The following is a 23214-nucleotide window of genomic DNA, read 5'->3' as shown; positions in this document are numbered from 1 at the left end:
GGGGGGGGGGGGGCGGGGGGCGCGGGGAGAAGTTCCAGGGCTCGAGCCCACGGGCCCACCCCCCACCCCCAGGCCACCGCGGGCGCCCTGGGGTCCGGGCTCGCCCTGGCCTCCCGCCCGCCTGCTTGGGGGGTTGGGGCGGTCGCCGGGCCGGCTGGGTGACCGCAGGCCGCCGGGCAGGGCGGCGCCGCTGGGACCCCCTCTCCCGCCGCCCCCCCCAGGACATCTGGGCCGGTCTGTGGCAAGCGGGGCTGGTGCAAGCTGTTTCCCCCGTCATGAAGTCTCCAGAAAAACGCTGCTGCCTGACCCCACGCCCCCTCCTCCAGGAAGCTCCCCACACTGCCCCCCACAAGCAGCCCCTTTAGCTTTCCTTCTGCAGATCTGGCTGCCAAGAAGGTACCGGCTGGGGGCGCCTGGGGGGCTCAGTGGTGAAGCCTCTGTCTTCGGCTCAGGTCATGATCTCGGGGTCCTGGGATGGAGTCCTACATGGGGGGCTCAGCGGGGAGCCTGCTTCCTCCCCTCTGCCTGCCTTTCTGCCTACTTGTGACCTCTGTCTGTCCAATCAATAAATAAAATCTTAAAAAAAGAAGAAGAAGAATGTGGTACAGGGTGGTGTGGGGACACAAGCTGGGTGTTGTGGGCCCCGGGGGCTAGTTCTGACTCCTCTCCTAACCTCAGTGCCCCGTGAAGGACGCCCCCTCCCAGCTCAGATGTGCTCTGGGTTGGACCGCCCAGCCCCAACTCTTGCAGTCCCTTGTGACCCTAGCAAGTCCAAGATCCTCCCTCCAGAGCCCCTAGAATTTGGCCACTGTCCCCTCCAACCTCTTGGTCGCAGCAGCGGCTGCCCCCACCCGACACCTCTGCCCCTCAGCCCTACTTCCCAGCCTTTGCTCTGGAGCTCCCCCTGTCATGCAGCCTGCACCCCTTCCTTGGGGAGCCTCCCCACCCCAAGCCAGTCAGCTGAGAGGAACAGGAAGCCCCCCCATACCTCACTGCCTCAGGCTAGAGTGCCAGGAGCCCTTAGATCTCCCTGCTGTGGTCCCCTGGGTCCCTGTCATGTGAGGTGGGACAAGGGGGCCTCCGGAGAGGAGATTAGCACATAAAAGGCCCAAGCAGGGGAGGGTTGGGACGCAGGCTCCCCCGCTGCCCCTTATCCCTCTCCGCCCAGGCTTGGACGCTGAGCCCCAGTGAGGCCCACGGCAGGGATGGCCTGGTGGCTTGGACTCCAGCTCTGCCGTGCGGGCCGCCCCAGTGCAGGGGACAGGGGAGCAGCGGTGTGGCCCCCAAGCCGGGCGTGCTGATAGGCACAGCGGGCCCCTGGGGGGTGGCTGGATTCTCAGAGCACCCTGCGGTCCCTGCGACTGCACTGGGTCGGGGAGAGGGCTCCTAGGGCTCCAGCGGTGGGAGTGAGGGGAGCAGGAGACCTTGCTCACTTGTGCCTCAGTTTCCCAGTCTGCACAAGCGTCTCATGGTGATTTCAAGTCTGTGGCTGAGACGGAGGCTCCAGGAATTCCCGGTCAGAGCGTGGGAGGGAGCAGGCTCGTCACCAACCCCTTCCGTGCCCTTGGGGATGTGCCCCAATGAGGAGTTCACCCCCCCCCCCCGCCCCCGACAGAGGTGGGCTGGCGGTTACAGACTCGGGGCATGGAGCCGGGAGACTCGGGAAGTGGGGTCTGGTGGGGGCGGCAGAGTTCTGATCAGGCACAAGCCGGCACCCAGCTCGGCCTTGTGGTTCCTTCGTAAAGCCTCCGTTTCCAACTCTGTGCAGTGGGGACGGTCTTTGAGGCTGATGGGGGGGATCCCAGGCATGTCCACTGTGGACCCTGCACAGAGGTGGAGCCGCCCTGGGTCAGGGTCAGGCCGTGGCAGGGTGGACCCGGGAGGACTGCCCTCAACCGGTCAAGCACGGCTGTCTCGGGCGGGGTCTGTTCTCCAGCTGCTGGGGCCCGACCGATGCAGAAGCCCCCGCAGGCTTTTTCAGACCTCACTGCTGCTCCTTCCCAGCCCACCGGAAGCCCCACGGATCCGCCAGTCAACGAGGGCCGCGTGCCTGGTGGGACTGCCCGTGCCCAGCCCCGCAGGAGAGGTGGAGATACAGACACCACAGCGGGGGGGGGGGGGGGGGGGCCCCCCGGGGGGGGGGGGGGGGGGTTTGCCCGGCAGGGCGGGTAGGGCCGAGCTGCCGTGCTGCCATCCTGGCCCTGGCCCCCTCTGGGCCTCAGTTTCCCTCTCCTCCCCGACATCAGGCAGGGATTGCACACTCAGCCTGCAGAGGACAGCGTAGCTCTCTGGGGGGCCCTTCCTAGGAGGGAGGGCTGCGCAAGCCTCAGCAGCTCTCCCCACTCCGCCCCTGCCCGTGCTTCTCCCACAATGTCTGCCTTCCTCCCCTGCACTGGACCAACGTCCTTGCCCTCTCCCGTTTCGTCGTCCAAAAAACGTCCGAAGCGGAGGCTGCTTGCCTGGTTCAGAGGCTGGATGCGTGGGCCCCACCAGGCAGGCTGGGACCCTGGCCTCCCAAAATCCAGGGCTCGCTCTTCTGAATGTAAATCAGACCCTGTTGTCCACTGGCTCACAGCTCCACGTCGCTCAGAATAAACCCCGAATAAACAGCTCTCCTAGGTCACAAGGTCCAAAGGCCCCACCGTCCCCACCCTGGTTGCCCTGTGATTGCTCCCAGCTCACTCCCTTCTAGCCACACCCACCTTCCGGCTGGCCCTGTCCTGACCCCAGGGCCTTTGCACACGCTGTCCCCACTGCCTGCGCCTTCCACCTCATCACATATTCCATTTCAACGTCATCACGCTTTTTACCATCATGCAGTCTGCCCTCCTGGGCCATGGGGGTCAGCCTCCCCCTCCACCCCACCCCTCCGTGCCCGCACAGGCTGTGTACACAGCATCTTGACACATGTTCACTGACCAAACGAAGGCCCGAGACTCAAGGTTTTTGAGGGGCTAGAGTGGTAAGAAGCAGACCCACCCCAGGCAGGTGGGTCCCAGAACCACCCCCACCCAGCCTCTGGCTGCCTAAGTGGACCATTTATTTCCACCCCCCCCCCACCCCGGCTCTAAAATAGCGATGGCCTTGCTGTGTTGGCATTCTGGGTTCCAAGTTGGCGGGCAAACCAGGGGCGGGCGCCTGGCCCCTGCTCAGGGTGGCGCCTGGGCGGGGGAGGGGCCCAACCCCAAAACCAAGCCGGTGGGAGCAAGACAAAGCTTTCATTCTCTCCATTAGTGCAGAAGCATGATGGGCAAGTGCTCTGCGGGAACAGCCCCGATCTTCTCACTAAGGGGTTAATGACTGCCGCGGGATGGGTTCCCAGACAGGGCTCCTGGGGCTTTCAGACCTGCACCAACCCCTCCCCTGCGGCACCTTCACCTGCTCCTGCTCAGCCTGCCCGCTCCACCAGCGCTGTGCACTCCTCCAGGCAGCCCTCCCGGCCCCTGGTGGGCCCAACCCTGCCCCCCTCTGCCAACCACGGGCCTGCAGCTAATTAGTTTCAATCGGGCCATTGTCAAGTCATTAGACACTAATAGCAAAGCAACTAATTAGGAGTCTCACCCAAGATGGGAGCGGGGGCAGGGAGGGCCGCACCGCCTCCCCAGACCAGAAATTGAGGCAGGGGTGCGGCGGGCAGGACAGCAAGGTCCTGTGCACCCCTGCTGCACGCGGGACCGTCTCCCTGGTCTGAGCCCAGTCACAGCTGCCAGCGAAGGGGCCGACAGAGGCCTGTCCGGTGTCCTGAGTGGGCAGCAGGGCCGAGGCCCAGGCTGGGGCAGGGCCAGCCCCTCTCCCGACTCCCAGCGGGGGGGTCCCCTGACCTCAGCACCCACCCCTAGCTTTCCGAGGGCAGAAGGACATCTCCCCCTTCTGAGACCTGGCCGCCTTCCTCCTGGCACTGGGGCGCTCAGTGGGGCCTCCGAGAGACTGGGGCCCCAAGGGGACGCAGGGTCAGCCCACGAAAGGCTGAGTATGGCCTCCCAGGTGCTGGGACAACCGGAAGCGAGAGGTAGAACAATGAGGCAGGGTGGGCACAAGACATGGGGGCGGGGAGCCACACGACCAGCCCCGCCTCCAGGTCTGGGTCTCAAGCAGGCCGCAGCCCAGGGGGAAGCCGGTCTCGGACACCCCCTGCCCCCCAGGGTGCTCCAGACATGCCTGCCTCTAGGAAGGGGGTCAGCGGACGGGGCCATGGATGAGTCCCTCCCTCCCGGCACATAACAGAGTGGGCAGGTCACAAGGGGGGCAGGGCTGCGGCGGGGGGGGGGGGGGCGGAGCTGAGGGGACAACCAGGCTCACGTGGTGGACGGAGCCCGACGAAGCCACGGTCCCCAGGTCCGGCTGGAAGACCGAGACGCGGCGGCTGAGCCCTCCGCCCTGCCGGACAAGAGTGCAGGCCTGGGGCGAGACCCCGGCCAGGGCGGGCCGGCCAGAGTTCAAAATCTGGCCAAGGTTAAGACCCCGGCCGCGTCTGTGCTGAGATGCACCTGGCTTTCTGCTGTGTGGGGGCAGGAAGGTGGCTGTGCCCTTCCCCTGGCACGGCGGATGGCATCGAGGGGCAGGGGACCCGGCCAAGCCTTGCTTTGGATCCAGCTCCAGAAGAGAAAATCCCCCCAAAGCCACACCAGGGGGCAAGGCTGGCTGTGTCCCCGCTGCCTAAGGAGGGGGAAGGGGCGTGGGGGGTGTCACGGGGAAAACACGGGTCCAGCTTAGGGGTTGTGGGATGGGCCCCAGAGACTCGGCCTCCCGGACCGCCGTTAGTGCACCTGCTGTCCCAAGACCCAGCTCCGGCCATGGTCCTGAGGACCCCGCAGGGACGTCCGCTGGGGGGCCCGGGTCGGCGCCCCCAGGCAGACGGAGGCTCCAGGCTGCTGCACATACAGTGTGTCCCGGGGCCTTGGCCACGAGCCTCGTTCGTCACCTGCACGCGGATGCTGCCCACCGCGGTCCACCGTCGGGGGGCGGAGGCGGGGGACACAGAGGACCCTTCGCCCGTCCCCCGGCAGGTGGGGCTGTCGCAGTGCGGGCCGCCCCACCACGGACCTGGTCGCAGACCCCACCGAGGACCCCGCCGCCGACCTCTCCGCAGACCCCGCTGCCGACCCCGTCACAGACCCCCTGGCGGACCCCGTCCCGCTTCCCTGCTCCTCACCCGCTCTCAGGGCAACAGTCGTTGTCACTATGAACGCGGGGCCGAGCCCAGAGGCCCCCGTGTTTGGCCGGCAGGAGCTGCTTGGGTTTCCCTCTGAGCCCCCAGGGTCACGGCCTCGGCCAGCCCAGCCCCTGGGCCCCGCGCGCGGGCTGCGTGCCGCACCGGCCCATCCACTCCACAGAGGAGAGGGGAGGCTCCCAGCAGCCCCGCCTGCCTCCGGCTCCCTGGGGTTCCCCACGGCACCCCCAGCCCCCCGCTCGCCAAGCCCTGAACCTGAACGCCAGGCACGCTGACCTCTCTCAAACAAAACAGAAAACCCTCCATGGCAAACCACAGCATCCACCGGTGGAAGCCGCTCCTCCCTGGAGGCCCGGGCGAGGCTGCGGGGCCGAGGGCCCAGGGACGCCCGGCACCTGCACCCTGGAGAAGACGCTTCTCAGTCGCCACGCTCCTGTCTGCAGCCTCCCCATGCAGAAGCACCCCGACCCCACTCAGAGGCACATGCGGCCTTCAGTGTGCCCGACCTGCTTGGGGAGGTCGCAGCCCCCAGCCCCTCAGGAGGCCGGTCTCCATCAGGTGGGGCCTCTTGGGGGTAGGGGCTCCCTGCACGACGCCAGCCCTGGGCCTCCACGGCCCCTCGCAGCACAGGCAGCCTGGGGCCCCCCACACCCACCCTGGGGAGGACACAGCCAGCTCCTGCGGGACAGAGGGGCCGCTGCGGGGACAGCAAGCTCCGCCGCCTCGGTGTGGACGGTCAGACCCCTCCACGGAGGCTCCGGGACGGCCAGGCCAGGCTGCGCACACAGACACACGTGTGCAGACATGTGCTCCACACCCAGCCACACCAGACACATGTGTGCGCCCCCCACAGTCCCGCAAGAGACCCACGTGCCCCCAGAGACCACATACATCCCACATGCAGATACGCATGCAAACATGCCAGAGCTGGGCGCTGTGCACACGGACCACATGCGTCATCCTGCTGCACACGCAGACCCGCCCCTCCTGGGCCCCTGGGACCCCGGTGTGTCCTGGACGAAAACCCGCACCCGCACCCAGACACGCGGCCCGAGACCGGGAGGTGCATGGAAGCTTCCCGGCGTGGCACACCAGCCCCGCGGGAGGGCGGCTGGCCCAGGACCCCTGGCCCCGACACCCAGCGGCCAGCCCAGGGGCGACCAGGAGGGGCCGGCCGGACAGACGGCTGGACAGCCAACCCAGGGGGGTGCCAGGGCCTGGTGACCGGCTGGACCGCAGGGCCCCACCCTACCACGGCCGAGCCGCGGGGTACGGGGGGCCGTCCGCTGCCGCGTGAGCGCAGGGAACGCGCCGCGCACGGCAGGAGAATGTCATTTGGGACGCGGAGCCACATCCCTGTACCTGGTGCGGGTGTGAGGCCCAGCCGGGCGAGGGTGGCCGGCCTCCCCACAGCACTGCCCGTGCCTGGCTGTGCCCGCTCCCCTCTGAGCACACCTGTCCCTCCGGCTCCTCCACTGACCGCCCGACCCCCACTCCAGTATGCCCAGCCCTCATCCTGACTCCCTTCCTTGCCCGCCTTTTGTGCGTGCCCCCCTCTCTCTCAGGCACGGCCCCCCACCCTGGCCTTGCGCTTCCTCACCTCCACCTGCCTCCGCTGCCTGCAGCCCAGCCAGGCCTGTGTCTCGCGTCCCTCCCCGTGGGGCCGTCTCCCGCTGCAGGCTCGCTGACCCTGATCTCTGCTCTGGGCCGTGTCCCTGGGATTTGTGCCTTCGGGAGATCTCCTTCTGGGTGCCCTCGGACCCGAGGCCCAACAACACCCCTCCTCCTGTGTCCGACACACACCCTGTCACTGGCCACGGGTTCCAGGCCAGCCACCCCCGGACAGCAGGCCTCCTCCTAGGGGGTCCCTAGACCATCGAGGCCTTTGGTCAGCCTGTCGGAGTGGGGGCTGTCGGGTTCGCCACAGACGGTGTCCGAGCGGCCGGGCAGAGCCAGGCTCCAGGGTGGCCTCCAACCCCCCGCTGGGATCCTGCCTGCAGCGCCCCGTGGCAGGTGGGGCAGCCCTGAACACTCCCTTCCGTCCCCATCTGAGGCTCCTCATGTGTTTGGTGTTTGCTAGAACAAAGGACAGGCTATGCCTGGGACGGAGATTCCAAAGCTGAAACCGAAAACTTGGGCCGGGGAAGCCCTGCCCGCTGGGGTCCCCCCCTGCCCACTGGGCTCCCCCGCTCAGCCGCAGGGAAGAGCCTTAATCAAACCCACATGTAACTGGCGGGGCCGGCGGCTCAGGGAACCCGCTCCGTGGTGGCCTGGCTGTCCCTCTGCAGCCCGGGGTCTCTGCCCTCCGCCCCAGGGCCCAACCCCACAGCTGGACAACTGAGGGGGTGTCTGGGTGCGCTCCCTGCCCCCCACAGCAGGACACTGGCTCCCCTTGTCCCAGGGTCTGCCTCAAAGACAGCCCTTTATGCAACTTTCTGCCCGAGGATGGAGAACGCCAGGGGACAGGACCGGGATGGCAGGCACAGTGGGCTCTGGAGGGTGTCTGCCGGCACTCGAAGCAGAGCAAAGTGACCAGTGGCCCAGGGACAGGAAGCGGGAGGCTGGCCTCCCCGGCTCCTATGCGCAGCCCAGCCAGCCATGGGAACACAGTGTAGCCAGGAGTGCTGGGGCTGACCCCAAAGCCGTAGGAGCTCCAAGCCCATCTCCCATGGGACCCCCAGTGCACTCCAGCCTCCGAGAGCCAGAGATGGCCCAGAGGCTTCAGCTGATGTCCAGGACATGGTCAGTCACCAGCAAACTTTTCCAACCCTGACTGCAAGGGACTTCTGCTGCCCCCAATATTGCACTTAGCACTAGACACCGAGGAGGATGTGCAGGACACCTCAGCCGGCCACAGCAGGCTGGACACGAGGTCACCTGGGTCCCCACCGCAGCTCGGCTCCCCTCACCGTGACCTTGAGCCAGCCACTGAGCCACTCTGTGCCTCGGTTTCCCCACCAGCACCAGGCGGACGGGAGAGGATGCTGCTGGGTCCGACTCCCAGACTGCGGCCGAACCCCATCAGCCTCAGTCTCCCCATCTCTACAAAGCTGGGACCAGGGACCCCCTGGAGTGAAGGCAGTTAGGGGCTGGCCGGGAGGAATACATTAACTTCCCCAAGTTCACGTGGGGACCCACAGCAGGACGCACCCACGGGCCCCTCGCCCTGGGGGCCACGGTGCCCCATGTGGCACAGTTCAGCGACAAGGTTCCCCGGGGATCTCCTCCAACTATGACGCCGGCAGGGGCCCCCCCGGAGAGGCCCCAGGATGGGGGACCCCCGAGTCCCGGGAAGGAACTCGGGCCGGAGCAGCTCCTGAGGGTGCCGCAGCGGGGGGGGGGGGGGTCCCCCAACTCCGGGGCCAGCGGCGCTCGGGGCGTGCAGGGCGTCCGGTGGGGCGCGCGGGGGGTGGTGGGGATGCATGCGGAGCGGGAGTCCCCCGGACTCCGGGGCGCCGGAACTCCCCGGGGGCTGGCGCGCGGGACCCGGCGCCCCCACTCCCGAGGCGCAGCGCGCGGGGGGCCGCCCCGAGTCGGGGCGGGGAGGCCGGGCCGGGGCGGCGGGAGGGTCGGGCGGCGGCGGGGGGGGGGGGGGGGGGGGGCCCGGGGCGCCGGCGCCGCCTCCCCGCGCGCGGCCGCGCTCACCTGGGGTTGCTGCGGTTCCAGTAGACGGCGTAGCGGTCCGAGTTGGCGCGGGCGGCGTCCTCGGCGCGCGCGGAGGGCGGCGGCGGCAGCGGCAGCAGCAGCAGCAGCAGCGGCAGCAGCGGGCGCTGCGCGGGCGCCATGGCCCCGGTCCGGCCGCCCCGCGCTCGCCTGGCCGCCGCCTGCCAGCCGTCTCCGCCTCCTCCGCCGCCGCCGAGCGGGCGGGCGCGGGGCGGGCGCGGGGCGGGCGCGGGGCGGGCGGGAGGAGGGCGCGCCGGCGCTTGGAGATCCGCGGCCGCCCTCGCCGGGGCGCGCGCGACCTCGGGCGCCGAGAAGGCAGGCGGCGGCGGGCGAGGCGCCGGGGTCGCCCCGGGCGCCGGCCCCGGCCGCGCGGACTCTCGCAGCGCGGGCCGCCGCCGCCGCCGCAGCCGCTGGGGAGGGGCCGGGGCTCCGGCCTTTGTCCCGCCCGAGCGCCGGGAGGGCCGCGGGCGCCCCCTCCTGCCGCGCCCCGGCCACGCGGGGGGCTGAGCGCGGGGGTGAGGGTTGCGGGGGGCCTCCGGGCTCCTGCCTCCTGCGCGCCCGCCAGCCTGGCCGAACCGGGCCGGGCCGGTCCCCGGCGGGGCTGCGGGCACCCCCCCGCCCCCGCCCCAACCCCGCCGGGGTCCTGCCTCGGAGAGGCCGGACTCGGACTCGGAATGGGCCCGCCTCGTGCCACCCCCGTCCTCATGATCATTCTCACTAGGACCTGGCCCAGGGTCCCCGAGTTCCTGTCAGTCGGGCCACCAAGGCAGTCTGCAGAGCCTGGCCGCTGGCGAGGGGCAGGAGGCCCAGGGAGGATTCACCCATCTCCCCTCGGTCATTAAACCCAGACCCCATAAACTCCCTGCTCCCCCGAAGTCCAAAGTCCTGGACCACCAAAGCTACTGCCCTGGAGTAGCCAAAGCTACTGCCTCCCTGGGGGACCCCAGGACCATCACTCATCCTCTCATGGCTTCTGTTTCCTCTTCTGGGAAATGGAACCCAAGTCCCTGCTCCAGCTCCTAAGGGTGCCGGGCAAAAAATAGGGCCAGACACAGGTAGTCTAACCACGCGGCTTGGGGTGGGCGCCAAGCAGCCCCATGTGGGAACCAGGCCAGCAGCAGATTACAGGCGACACACAGGCGAAATCTGTCGGGGGAGGGAGGCAGGGAAGGGGACTTGGGCAGAGGGTACAGCATAAGCAAAGGCCCGGAGTGCCTGGCCTGTTCAGGGGACTCCGAGTCATCGCTCCTGGGCAGCGGACTGCAGGTGAGGAACTGGGGGCCTGTCCATCCACTGCTATCCTTGGTCACGCCACCGCCTTTCTGTCTGTCGAGGTGCTCTGTCCCCAGGTGCTGGCTGGAAACCATCATGGTGTCCAGCCGGGTCCCACCGCTCTGGGTTTGTTACCCGGGCCCGGGCCCGGTGAAGTACAAGGTCCAGGAGCCAAGAGCGCTTGAGCTGGAAGTTCCCACGTGGGGGGTTACCACAAGTCCGAAGACTGGCAGAGCAAGCGTCCCCTCGGCCAGGTGGACGGACCCATCCCGGCCATGTACCTCTGGTGTGTCGCTGCTGCTCCGACGTGCGTCCCGGCCCGCGCCCCGCTGCGGCCTCTCTCAGAGTCTTTCCCTTGCTCTGGCCCTCGGGCTCCCCTCATCCACCAAGGCCCGTCCGTCCCTGCCCCCCACCCCCGGCAGGTTCTCGGTCCTCTGCCCTCCGGGGAACTCAGCCGGTCTGTTCTGGGCGTTCTGGCTTCTGGGTTTGTCCTCTTACCTGACTACGGGTACCCAAGTCCCAGGGGTGGCCCCGTGGCTCCAGAGAGCAGGGTGGGAACCTGTCCATAGCCAGTAGCCAGGGCAGGCCCAGCAGGCCCAGAGAAGCCAGAACTGGCTCGGGGTCACCTGGCAGGGCCTTCAAATACAGCCTCTGGACACCGCGGACTGTGGGGCAGGGGCTCCAGCAGCACAGGCCGGCCTCACCCAGGCTGACGGGTCTGGCTCTCCGGAGAGCACAGGGGTGGTCGCTCCCAGTGGGGAGCTCTCCCCAGGCACAGGTATGGCAGTAGGGCCATAAGCCCCGGGGCCGGTGTGGGGGGGGGCAGCATGCCCAGCCCAGTCCAGTGTCTGCCTGACAAAGAGGGGTCTTCTGGAAGCTCCCTCTGTCCTCTGATTTGATGGGACCTCACAGTTGGGGCTGGGGTTTCCTCCATCAGACTCGGCAGGACTTGGACCCGCAGGGGTGAGGGGAGCTGGGCAGGACACACCAGGCAGAGGGCACTGCCTGACAGAGGCCCCGCGACAGCGGGTCTGCTCATTAGCATGCAGGGGCCACCAAGGCAAGAACCGCCAGAGCCGCTGTCTGAGCGGATTTGAGCTGAAGCTCTGTTTTCCTTCTGTTCTTGTCTCTCTCTCAAGGTCAGAGCCAGAGCAGGGACAGGAACAAAGGCGTGCGTCCCCCATTCAGCCTCTCTGCACCCCCGCAGGCAGCTCCTGGAGGAGGGTCCCTGCGGAGGGGAGGGCAGGGCACTCCAGGCCTGGTCCCAGGCAGCGTGGGGGCAGGGGCACAGTGGCTCCTGGGGACTCCTGTCCTGCTGGGGGCCCTGACTCCGGGGCTGGCAGCCGTTTCAGGTGCCACCGGCTGGGGCAGCAGGGGACGTCAGCTGGGGCCGGGGATCATCCTGGGGTAAGCTTCTTCTGGAGTGAAGAGTCAGAGATCAGGTTGCCTCTGGGGACAGGGGTCAGTTTGGGTTCAAGGCTCAGGCAAGGACAAAGGTCATTCAGGGTTTGCTGTCAGCCCCAGGCCCAGATCTGGATCTGGGGTCTCTGATGGGGTACGTCCCTGTCCACCTGGTCTTAGGGGTCTGCCCCAGATTTGGGGAGGGTCTTGTCCAGGCCAGGCCCAGACTGCACCCCTGACCCCCACCCCAGTACCCGCCCCCTGCTGCCCACAGGGTGAGTCCCTATGGCTTGGAATCAGTACCCAGTGCCCTTACACCTTTGAAGTCTGCAGCGGCAGGGAGAAAGCGAGAAGTTTCTCGGTAAAGAACAGATCAGACCCAAGCTGCCTCCGCCTTGGCTCTAATGGTCTTCAGCGGCCCCGGCTTGGCCAGGGGGAGACCCCTACCAGAGCCAGCAGAGGAGGTCCCTCAGCTCCTGGGAAGACACCTGGCCTTGACCCCCGCCAGGGGCCATCAGCCCGGTTCAGCCTGGCTTTGAGACGTCCCTTCGGGAGCGACCAGATGGGGCACTGAGGCCGGGGGCAGGTCCTGTCCTCTGTGAGAGCCCGAGACCCAACCCCGGCCCTTGGCCCTGCCCAGCGTGTGTGCCGCCGGTGACAGTGGTGGGGAGCTGAGGTGTCGGGAGGGGCCTCCAGGGCTCTGGGCAATGGGTCTGTGCATCCCTCCTCCCGGTGCAGGGACACTGGTGTGTGTATCCACACGCCTGCGCGTGCGTGCCAGAGGTGGAGGGGAGTTCGGAGATCCCCCTCCTGCTCGTCCGCGTGCACACATGGGCCCTGGAGCCGACAGGCCCTGGGCAGGGACTTTCATCTCCAGCTGACTGGCCCCTCTCCTGGCTTCTAGCCGCTGAGAACTTCCTGCTGATAGTGCATTAACCTTGGCGGGGGCCGCCAATCACTCGGCGCCCCCATGGGGGTGTGGGTGCACAGGCACGCGGCAGCTGATAGGGATAAGGGCCGGGAAGCCGGCGGGGGCACCCCACCCTGCCCAACTGGGGTGGGCACGAGGCGGCCGGGCCTGGGGGGCACATGCAGTGTGTTCCCAGCTCCGGGTGGCAGAGCGGAGGGTCTCTCCTGACCTCATTAGAGTAATTAATGTGCCTTTTGAAGCTCGAAAAATCGCTCCGAGCTGTGGGAAAGGGGCGCAGATCACAGGACGGGAGAGCTGGGGACGGCCTCTGCGTGCCTGTTAAAAATGTGTCCCAGCGGGTCTGATACACAGGGACGGGTGGCAAAGACGAGCGAGGGGAAGAGATGACGCAGATGGAGAGATACAGACAGGCAGGCGGAGAGTCACAGTCAGAGAAAGCCGCAGCGGCCCCAAATCACAGAGACAGAGACCCGTGGTGGGAACAGATGGACAAAGAACCAGGGCCAGTGGAGCAGGGGCTGGGACATCTCCGGGCTGCTCAGGGACGCTGGCTGTGCTGGACTTTCCCACGGGACCCTCCGTGCAAGACCTTCCCGAAAGAGGATGTGAGGAGCAGTCAGGGAGGACTTCCGGGAGGCAGCAGCTGGCCACCAGAGAAGAAAGGGGAAATGTGAGCCCACTTGGGGTGGGGAGGAGGCCATCTGAGATGCCGAGGGAAGCAGACTAGGGACCATCGCAGGAGACTGCGGCTGAAAGGGGGGGACCAGCTGGCTATGGTGGAGATGGCTTTTCTGCATGTTGGCAGCGGGCAGGGGTCCGGGCTTCACTCCGTGGGGAAGGTCAACCGGCCCGGGAAGTGGCTGGGCCCACGGGGCTGGCAGGTCCCGAGCAGGCAGGAGGCTCTGCTCACGCCCCCGTGGACGGGGGACAAGGTGGGGCTCAGGACAAGGCGTGAGAAACGGAGGCCCCAGCTGGCCCTAGTTCCCATCTGCACCACAGGCAGTGAGGGAAGACAGGCCGCACCCCCCCAGCACCCCCCACCCAGGCCCGCAGGGAAGAGGTTGCCCGGCACAAGGCTGCCACCTGGTGGCAGCGCCTCACAAAGACACGGTTGGGTGGCCACTGGCCAGCCCCTCTCCTCTGACTCTTGGGCATCAAACCTAGGGGGTCGGGGGTGTCCGGCCAGAACCGGAATCTGCCCAGAAACCGCAGCTCACAAGGAGAACGAGGCCCACAGAGAAACCCACCAACCGCCTCACAGGGGACACTTCCACACGGCCGCTGGGGAAGGGTGCGGGGGGCACGGGGGTCCAAGGCTGCAGAACCTCCAGCCCCCGCACTCCCGCCCCAGGGCTCCTTGGGAAACACCCCCAAACGAGCTGGAGGTGCGAGCAGGGCCGCCCGGGGTACTGGAGAATGGGACTCCGGCTTCCGCCAGCAGAGAGGAGGGAGCCCTTGAACAAGAGCTTTGACCTGAACATTGTTCTCTCTGGGCTCAGAGACAAGGTCCCTGAAGAACCTTGTCCAGGCAGGTAAGGCAGGTCTCCCCCAGCTCACCGTCTACCCTGGGGGACTCACTGGACCCCCAGGACAGCTGCAGACAGGTCCACAGAAGCCCGACTCGGTCACAGATGGGCCCCGGCCACCTGCGCGTTGTCACACAGGGTTGGGCCCTGCACAGAGCAGAGCAGCAGCTACACATCCACGGCGGCTTTTATTGTCCCCAGCCCTGCGGGAAGACACCCCCGGACAGGTCCCCCTGCCGCCCTCCCCACCCACCCAGTGTTCGCTGGGGCTGCCCCATCCCCACGGAGCAGGGGGAGCAGCACCAGTCACAGTCCCGCCGTTCTCCGGGGCCTCTGATTTCCACCCAGCGTCCGACACAGTCCTGTTTGGGCGAAGGGTTGAGGCGGCTTCGGGCTGAGGCGCCAGCGAGACAGGCTCTTGGAGTCCGTGTCAAAGCCGGCAGGAGGGTCAGAGGGGTGCACCAGACACTGGGAGCTGGGTCCATCGCTGGTCCTCTCCCCGGGGCTTCTGGAAACGCCACCTCCCTAACCGGAGCGTCTGGAGGTGAGGAGCAGACCGTGAGACCCCGCTGTGCCTGGGGTCCATCCCGCAAGGGATGAGCAGAGCCCACACCTGCCCGGCCCCTCCACTGTAGTCCACCAAGGTCCACCACAAAGAGCTGTTGGGCCCTACCAGATGGCCCAGCTCAGGAGGAGGGGCCCCCCAGCCACAGAGGATCTCAGACCACACCAACGCCTCCCCTCCGGGCCTGAAAAACCTGAAGGGTCTTCTGGTCTCTTGGCCTCCACGCCTGCACCTCCCACCCCAGCACACTGGGGCTGGGGTTAGGCAGGCCCTCACTCCTGCTTCAGACTGGTTGTGGGCACTGTGCCCAGTAGGCCCTGATACTCCTCCGGGGCCTGGGGCCCGACGGAGGCCATCCCTGACCCAGACCCTCCGCAGCTGCCACAGTTTCTTCTCCGCCCAGACACTGGGGCCTTCGGGGTCGAGCACAGCCAACGCCACTGGTGCAGCACCGCAGCCCAGTGCAGCCTTGGAGAGCGGACTGCGGGAGGCCCGGCCGGGGAGCCCTGCTCCGGGGCCACACAGCGCGCAGCTGCAAGGCCAGCCCTGCGATCACGGCGAGGCCTCCGCGGCCCCCAGCCCCCGACCCTCCGACCTGGGCCGCCCCGCTGCCCCGCGACAGGAGCCCCTGGCGCTCGAGGGGAGGCCCGTGCTACCATCTCAGATTCCGCGTCTCGAAAACGACCTCCTCGTCGCTGTCCAGCGATGCCGTCTCCGCGGGGTCGTCGCTGCTGGCCAGCAGACCATACCTCCGCCTCTGCGGCTTCTTCAACCTGCAAGCAGGCCCAGGCAAGCTCGGGGTCCACGCGCGGGCGCGTCCAGGGCTGGGGTGCTGACACCCCGTCCTGCTTCGCGCCCGCCCCGCGACCAGACCCCTCCGAGCCGCGCCACGGCGCTGCCGAGTCTACGCCCCCCCGTCCAGCTCCGCCCGCCACAGGGACTCTCCGTGGCTCCGAAGGTCCTCACGGAGGCCCGGCTCGGGGAGAGGCCCCGCTCCCGGCCCTCCCGCCACGCGCAGGAAGGGGACACGGCTCCGCGGACGCGGTCACCGGAGCCCGGGAAGGGCCTGTCCGGGGGGGTCTGGGCACGCTCGGCGCCGCGGGCCAACGCCCCCCGTAGGACCCCGCCGGCTTACCGGGCCCGCCGGCCAGCGCGGGGGCGACCCAGCCGAGGTCCACCACGGACGCGGACCCAGCGGCGCCGCCGCACAGGCAGCCGCAGAGGGGCGGGGCCCAGTCCCCCGCCCCGCCCATCCCGCCCCGCCCACGTGACGAGCGCGCGCCGCCCGTCCGCGCCGAGGGGCGGGGCGGGGCGCAGTCACGTGAGGCGCCAGGCGCTTGACGACTGGCCGCGGCCGGGCGGCGGGGGCGGTGCGCGGCGCACGCACCTGAACGCCCGGATGAGGAAGTAGAGCGCGGCCAGGCCGCTGAGGCCCGTGAGCACGTAGAAGGAACGCAGCAGCGCCGAGCCCGGCGAGCCCGGCGGCCGCGAGTACGTGCTGTTGTGCGGCGAGCCCGGCTGGCTCCCGTTCGTCACGGCGGGCGTTGGCGACAGCGTGGCTTGCGCGGGGCGCGGCGACGGGGGCGCGGCCTCCTCGGCTCCGCACAGCAGCGCCCGCGGCAGCAGCACCAGCAGCAGCAGCGGCCGCAGCGACACGCGCGGCCCCATGGCCCGGCGGAAGCGGTGGCTGCGCCCCGCCTCCGCGCAGTTGTCACTCAGCGGCGCGGGGGCGGAGTCAGCCAATGGGCCCTGGGGGCGGGGTCTGGCGCCCGCAGAGACCGCCCCCACCGCGCGGCTCCCCGGGCACTCTCGGGCGGGGCCCGCAGGGCGCGGCGCTCGGCCTGCTGCGCGCGCACCTCGGGCTCCGCGGCCCCCAGCCCGCCCGCGCCGCCTCCCTGGGGAAGCGCTCCCCGCATCCATGGTGGGACCCCAGCCCACGGTCCGCAACACCGCGAGGGGCAGTCTCTCCAGGCGCTCGGTCCCGGGACCTGCGGCTGCTCTCACCCCGGGCAGAGGGTGGGGATCCAGCTGGTGGGGGCACCGCGCTCTCAGGGCCGCAGGCTACACTGACCGGGCTCTGGGCTCCCCGCCATCACCCTCCCCACCCCACTGGCAGCGAGGGTGCGCAGCTCAGGGCCCAGGGCAGCGCCACCAAGGGTCAGCCTCCGTGCTCTGCACCCCAAGACGGGGGCAGGAGGCAACCAGCCCAGGAAGCAAGCTCCGCCCTGCAGGCAACTCAAAATGGGAGGCTCTGGGGGTCACTATACCAAGACCCCGGGAGAGCGGTGCCGGCCTCAGATGAGGGGGGCTGGGGACCACCCCCACCTGGCACCCTGCCTGCTGAACCCACGAGAACCGCCCAAGGAGACGACCGAGTGAGGAGGTGGTCACTCCTGCTTGGGCTCAGCTTGGGCCCTGAACAAAGGCCAGGAGATGGTTTCCCTGGCCGACTCCCCCAAGTCCCTCTCCACCCCGGGCTCTGCGGCCACGCCCTCAAGCCAAACTCAGATCTCCGTGTGGACACACCAGGCGTTTATTCAAATCCAACGTCCAGGTCCCGCTCCCGTCGAGGGAGAGTACTCGCTGCGGTGCACACTGGCACACGGCTGGTCCTCCCGGCCACGTGCACCCAGCACCTCCGCCTCCCCAGGGGTGCACCCAGCACCTCCGCCTCCCCAGGGGTGCACCCGCTGGAAAACAAGAAGCAGGGGGATAAGGAGGGGTCCAGTGGGAAGCCCAACCTCCGGCTGGGGTCCCAGTGGGGCAGCTCAGGAGAGAACCCACTGGATGGGCCGGGCACAACCAGGGCCAAGGGGCCTCCCCCACCCCAGAAGAGCACTTACAGGTACATGGTCGGAGGTAAGCAGCCATGCCTCTGGCTTCCAGGGGATGGCCCTCCTGGGACACTGACCCCAGGTCATCGCTGTTCTCTGGCCACCCTTTCAAGTCACACTGGCTTCCTTTCAACCTGCCAAAGCAAAGAAGCGTTACGCCCAGTGTCCCCACTACGGCTTGCATCTGCCCCATCCCCTCTCCCCCGAAACCATCCACGGCTCCTAGGAGGGTCTCAAGCTAGTCATCGGGGCATCCCGGCAGCGGCCCCGTCACAGGCTGGCGTGCCCGGGGTGGGCCTGCGCCTTTCCGATGGGCCAGGCCACGTGCCGCCCCTCAGCAGAGCCAGCTACCACTGGGACGGAGCTGCTGAGAGAAGAGAGTGGGCTCTGGGGAAACTCGTGGCGGCAGCAGACGTCAGAGAACGCTAGTTAGGAGCCTGAATAAGGTCTGGAAAAGACGGTCCTCAGACGAACAAAAATTCCGAAAACCAGGGCGTTCGGTGGCCTGCAATCCTGCTTACGGATCGAACCTATTCCTGAGGCGTGGCTGCCTGGCCGCACGCCTGGCTGCAGGCGGGGAACGGTCAATGGCCAAGGTCTGACTCTAGTGCAAACTTGATTTAAAAAAAAAAAAAAGGAAAAAAGGAAAAAAAAATGGAAAAGGAGAAACCGTCAGAGGACCATTCCCCAGGCATCTGACTTGACTTTCAAGCGAGCTCTCGACAAGCGGAGGGTTGCGGACGCGAGCAGGAGTTACCTCGAATTACAGGGCTACTTCCACATAGAGCTAGCCAAGGGAGCAGCTTGCGTCTCAGAGGGTTCTGTTGGGCGCACAACACGTCTGTCCTCCGAGGGGCTGCAGCTTCCATAGGCTAGCGGTGAGAGCTCAGAACTTGTAAAGCAACAGCAGAGCTAGCTAACGAGCCGGTCAGTCTGCGGTCGCCCAGGGACGCTGCCTGCTGCCCGCTCTCTGGCCTGCCTCTGAACTAAGGCGGTCTGGGTCGGCGTCCCGTGCCCGAGCGCCCACTGGCCCTGCTGAACTGCTCTCCGCGTCACCCGCCTCCTCGCCGGCACCGGGACCCACGGCAGTCCGCTGTCACACGGGGCCCGGCAAGCGTCCGTCTGTCCTGCCCTCCCTGTCTAGCTCTCCGGGGGCCTCTGGCAGGACTGGCAGACCTCCTCCTCAAACTGCTCTCCGCTCCGTTCCGACTGTCTCGACCCGGAGCAGGGCGTGTGTTGTGCAATGAAAGGGAAATTGTCAGAGCAAGGTTCATTTCAGACGGTCTTTTAATCGGCTTCGTGAAGCCAAAGAAAACTGCGTACAAGGATTCCTTAACCACTTCAAATACAACATCGATAAGATATGCATACGTCTTCCAGTAAAAAAGGACAATATAAATAAACATTTTCAAGAACCTTTCGAGGGACGTCTGCGATCTACTGCGGGTCATACATAGCATAGAAGGGCCGTTCTCGCCAGGCCCAGGGCAGCCGGAGCGCCTCTGTGGCTGCCGCAGGACGGGTCCTACCACGCGACACTCAGAAACGTTACACAGAGTTGGAAAAAGCCACAGCGTGCTCAGCTTCCGACAAAAAGCGGATTCAGAGTCCGTTCAATCTTAAGAGACCGGGGCGCCCAACTTCAGGGGCCTGACCCCGCTAAAAAGAGGAGCAAAAACGGCAACACAACCCCCAGCGATTTCCTAAAAAACGTATGGCTCCTGGTAGAAACAACAAAGGAGGATCTGAAGTGCTTCTCAGAACGTTTTTAAAACCCTTAAAAACGGACAGCGCTTCCTTCAAAAGAAAGGTCTAGCGAGGAGGCCAGCTGGGGGTCAGAAGCAGTCAGGCTGTGTTTGACAAGATCAGAACCGAGAAGACTACAAAAGTGGGGTGCAAGGAGGTGTGTTCACTACACATCAACGATTCAGCGAAGCTCCCAAAATCTTTAAATATACAGCCATTGGAAGGACGATCTTGAGCAGGAAGGATTTTTACTCGTTGTGTGTAGCTGAGGACAAGAAGCAGGCACAGTGTAAAAGCACTGAAGCGCGCGACAAGAGGCAGCATTCCCCTCTCGGGTGGGACCTGGAGGGCTCGGCCCTAGAGCCTCGGGAGTCACCAACCCCCCACGGCTGAGGGCAGAGCGGCAGGGCCGGGCGCTGGCACATGCACAGATGCTGGCCGCTCGGGCTGGGGGGGCCTCACTCTCCCTTTCCTCCTCAGTCAGTCTGGCTTTGTGGTAGACACGGCGGCTGGCACAGAGACCCCGAAAGCAGTCTTGTCCCTTACGGGCAAGGACAGTGGCAAAGTCTGCGCGTCGCGCGCACAGGGCGCCAAGGCTTACTGAGCCCCCGCCGCAGACCCCGCAGCCTGGTGCCCTCGGAGCAGGACTTACCGTAACTGTCGTAGCTGTCTCTGTACGACCCACCCGAGCTCCGGTCACCATAGCCGCCACCTTGACTCCGGCTGAAAAAAAGACACTTCAGGCCAGGCACGCCGCTCGTCCGCCTGCCCGCCCTGCGCCAGGGTCCAGAGGGCAGCCTCGCCCCCGCCCCCGCCCCCCGCGGGGCCTCAGCCACCACCTGCTGTAGTAGTCTCTGGAGCCTCCGTAGCCCCCACTCCTCGACTCAAACCGGCTCCCCCCGTAGCCTCGATCGCCTCCTCCTGCAGCCAGGGACAAGGGGGCGGTCAGCCCATCGCCTACCAGCACCGGCCCACCGGGCTCCCGAGGGCCAAGGCCCTGAGCACGCAGCACTCACCTCTGGAGAACCCGCGGCCCCGGCCTCGGCCCCCTCGGAAGAAGCCCCGGCCCCCCGCGGAGCCACCTCGGTACCCACGGGACCGGTTGTCGGACGACTTGCCGGCCTGGTCTACCCGGATCTGCCGCCCGTCCACCGACTGGAAGCGGAGACGGCGCGGTCAGCGTCGCCCCTCCCCGCCCGCTGCGCGCACCGCGCCCGCACCCCGGGGGCAGCCGCCCTCACCTTCCCGTTCATGGCCATCATGGCGTCCTTGGCGTCGTCGATGTTCTCGAAGGTGACAAAGCCAAACCCTCGCGACCGCTGCGTCTCCCGGTCTTTGACGACCACGACTGTGCGCGAGAGACGCGGGGTCTGCGCTCGGCACGCGGCGCCCCCGCGCGCCCCCGCCCCCGAGCCCCCGGCACCCCCGCCCGCCCCCGCCCCCCGCCTCACCTTCCGAGATCTGCCCGTACTTGGAGAAGACCTGCTCCAGCGACTGCTCGTTGGTGTCGAAGCTGAGCCCGCCGACGAAAAGCTTGCCTTCGTCCGATGCCATGGCGGCCTGCGGCAAACGCGGTTGAGAGCCCGGGGCCGCCGGGGCGCGTCACGGGCCCCCAGCCCACTTCGCGCGAACGCGCGTGGCGCGTGGGAGGAAGGCCGCGACCCCGCGCGCCCGCCTCGGGGGCACGCCGGGACCGCTGGGTTCACGGCGCCCCGCCCCGCCCCCCGGGCTGCGGGCTCCCCGCGGGCCGGCGCTGGGCCCCCGGGACGGCTACGGCGGGACACCTCTGGACGGCGTGAGCGGCGGCGCGCCGCCCGGGCTTCCCCTTCGTGAGCAGGACCGTGGGGGTGGGGAGGGGCTACGTGCTTGGTCCACTGTGGGGCCCCGTGAGGGCCGGGGCCGGGGGCCGGGGGCCTCCCCCGTGGAGCCTGACGTGTGGGGCTGCGGCCCCTCGGGCCGACTCACTCCCGGCTGGGAGAAACCCCGCCGAGCAGCGCCGGAAACACCGGCCAGAACGCGCGGCGCGCCGCGTCTCTCGGACCCTAGTTCGGGGCACTGGGAGGGCGCCGGGCCTGCGCGGCCTTCGTGCGCCTCCAACGGGAAACCGGGAGCGGCGGCCCTGGCCACGCATCGTGGCCCCGCCCACCGCCGCGCGCATGCGCCCCGCGCACGCCCTGCGCCACTCCATCCGGGCACCCGGCACTCCCGCCATTTCGCTGGGTGCAGCCTCGCGCTCGCGGCCGCCATTTTGCTGTGGCGTCCCGCTCGCGGAGAGCGGGGCCCGAGGGAAGGACGCTCTCCGGCCACAGCTTGGCCCGGTGTCCCGCTGCCCATCGCCGCCGGCGGGGCGGACTCCACCCCGGGCCCGCCCCGGCGCCGCCCCCGCCCAGGGGCGTGCCGCCGCCGTCCCGCCTCCTCCGGCCGGCCGCAGGCCACTAGCCGCCCCGGGCCCGCGGAGCCGGTGCCGCCAGGGCCCTCACCACTGAGTCGGGAAGGTCCCTGACGCAGGCGGGAACAAGGCGCAGCACAACGAGCCAAGCCTCCTAACGCGCGACTGAGGGGGGGCGCCGAGCGCCCGGCCTTAAGTACGCCGCCGCGGGTCCCCGCCCCCCCTGCCCCGCGCCAGCCAATCCGAGGGCTCGGCAGCCGCAGCCGCACCTCATATTCATGAGGCAGGGGCTGGGCTTGTCCCGGCTCCTCCCCACTCCCGTGCGCGCGGGTACGGGCGCGATAATTGGCGAGGACGCGCCTCGCCCGCCGTCCTCCGCCCGCGACCCGGAGGCGGGCCCGGCGCGCGGCGGGGCGGAGCTGACCCACAACCGCATGCCCGCCCCCACCCCACCTCCCGGTCCGTGGTACGGAACAAAGGGGTCTCTGGAGGCCAAGGCCCCAAACCTCCCGGGCATCTCCTGGTGTGGCTCGGACTCAGACTTGCGCTCTGCTCCGGCGGTCGCCGCCAATGCAGTCTTGGCCAAGTCGCTGTCCCCACCGTTGCCCCAACTGTCAGTTCACCTGAACCCTGACATCATTCTGATATCCACGCCAAATCACCGGATACCCTGGTACTCCCGGGACCCCACTACTTCATGGAGTGCGCCCCAAAGCCACCCCAGACCCCAAGGCTGAGACAACCCCACGTGTGTGGATCCCAATAGTCACCAAGCTCCCATTTCCTCCTACTTCACAATTTGGGGGCACCCCAATCGCACGCAACCTGCTTTGCCTACAAACCTCCACCAGCACCCACACCTCCTTCCACCCCAGTCCTGACACCTGCTTGGTGCTGTGCCCACACCCCCACACTCACCTACGCCTCTGTGCATTGCAGCTCCGGAGGGCTGACTGACCCCCTCCTGGGCACCCAGCCCATCACTGGGGCCAGCCCTGCACCCAACATTGGTCTCAACCCTTGGCCTCCCTTCCAGCATGCGTTCCTGCTTCCTGCCCGCACGTGGAACAGACTCATCACCCGTGGTGGGGTGAGCAATGCTCTCTCCCTCTCCCGTCTGGGGGTTCCGAGACCTCTGCTGTCAGGAGAACAAGGTTTGCAGGCACCCTCACCTGCAAGATTGCTCTCGGAGAGTCCCAAGGCCACTTTATGGGAGCCCCTGTGTGGCCACCTTTTGCCCCTGTGCAGGCTTTGGCTTGTGTTGTCTCTGGTGACCCTGGACGCCTCCACGGGATGGAAAAAACTAGTGCAGAACTTTGCCTGCCCACGCCCTGCTCTAGACAGTCTTCAGAGGGTAGACGCCATGCAGAGGACTTGGGAACAGAGGACACCCCCCCCACCCCGGTTTGTTGCCCACCACAGAGAAGTTCCAGCCCCGCTCCGGACCCCCTCAGACTTGCTGACACTGTCAGGCGGGCCTAGCTGACCAAGTAAGGGGCACAGGCAAGGACATGGTCTCCTGTGACAAGATCACTGGGACTCCTCCCCCATTCAGGAGCCCCCTCCTGCAGAGAAGCTCCTGACTCACTGCCACCCCCCACACACGTCGCTGCCCCGTGCCACAGCCCTCCCCGTCAGAGGCAGCCCGCTGCTGCGTCAGCCTCTCACGCAGGGTGGTTATTAAAAGGAGCAAAAAGAGACGCCAGCTCTCAGCTCC

At 67.7% G+C, this 23214-nt stretch overlaps 3 protein-coding genes across 5 annotated transcripts in view; all 3 read right to left on the bottom strand.

The window, feature by feature from the left end:
• The window catches only part of EFNA2 (ephrin A2), a 17916-nt gene extending 8931 nt beyond the window's left edge, over positions 1 to 8985 (bottom strand). The window contains exons 1-4 of the mRNA XM_059392607.1: positions 8816 to 8985; positions 8321 to 8486; positions 4300 to 4377; positions 3834 to 3927 (exon numbers count right to left, since the gene is read on the bottom strand). Of these exons, the coding sequence (XP_059248590.1) occupies positions 3834 to 3927; positions 4300 to 4377; positions 8321 to 8486; positions 8816 to 8955 (478 nt within the window). The 5' untranslated portion in view covers positions 8956 to 8985. The remainder of the gene's footprint in view (positions 1 to 3833; positions 3928 to 4299; positions 4378 to 8320; positions 8487 to 8815) is intronic.
• A 5214-nt stretch (positions 8986 to 14199) lies between these two features.
• On the bottom strand, positions 14200 to 16313 carry FAM174C (family with sequence similarity 174 member C). The gene is made up of 3 exons (XM_059388474.1): positions 15916 to 16313; positions 15185 to 15301; positions 14200 to 14501 (listed from the first exon to the last, which is right to left on the bottom strand). Coding segments are annotated over exons 1-3 (399 nt in total). The 5' UTR covers positions 16197 to 16313; the 3' UTR covers positions 14200 to 14500.
• A 726-nt stretch (positions 16314 to 17039) lies between these two features.
• Positions 17040 to 21693, bottom strand: CIRBP (cold inducible RNA binding protein). 3 transcript variants are annotated; one of them, XM_059388473.1, is made up of 9 exons: positions 21589 to 21693; positions 20560 to 20668; positions 20350 to 20456; positions 20125 to 20263; positions 19948 to 20029; positions 19761 to 19831; positions 18120 to 19373; positions 17372 to 17496; positions 17040 to 17218 (listed from the first exon to the last, which is right to left on the bottom strand). In XM_059388473.1, the coding sequence occupies exons 2-7, from the start codon at positions 20660 to 20662 to the stop codon at positions 19357 to 19359; spliced, it is 519 nt and encodes a 172-aa protein (XP_059244456.1). In that variant the 5' UTR covers positions 20663 to 20668; positions 21589 to 21693; the 3' UTR covers positions 17040 to 17218; positions 17372 to 17496; positions 18120 to 19356. The 3 variants fall into 3 exon arrangements, with proteins under 3 accessions (XP_059244456.1, XP_059244454.1, XP_059244455.1); XM_059388471.1 differs by lacking the exons at positions 18120 to 19373; positions 21589 to 21693; XM_059388472.1 differs by lacking the exons at positions 20125 to 20263; positions 21589 to 21693.
• Positions 21694 to 23214: the final 1521 nt, after the last annotated feature.

This window comes from Mustela nigripes, chromosome 2 (assembly GCF_022355385.1).
Source record: "Mustela nigripes isolate SB6536 chromosome 2, MUSNIG.SB6536, whole genome shotgun sequence".
Lineage (NCBI taxonomy): Eukaryota > Metazoa > Chordata > Mammalia > Carnivora > Mustelidae > Mustela > Mustela nigripes.
This window is presented reverse-complemented; position numbering and strand designations above follow the sequence as displayed.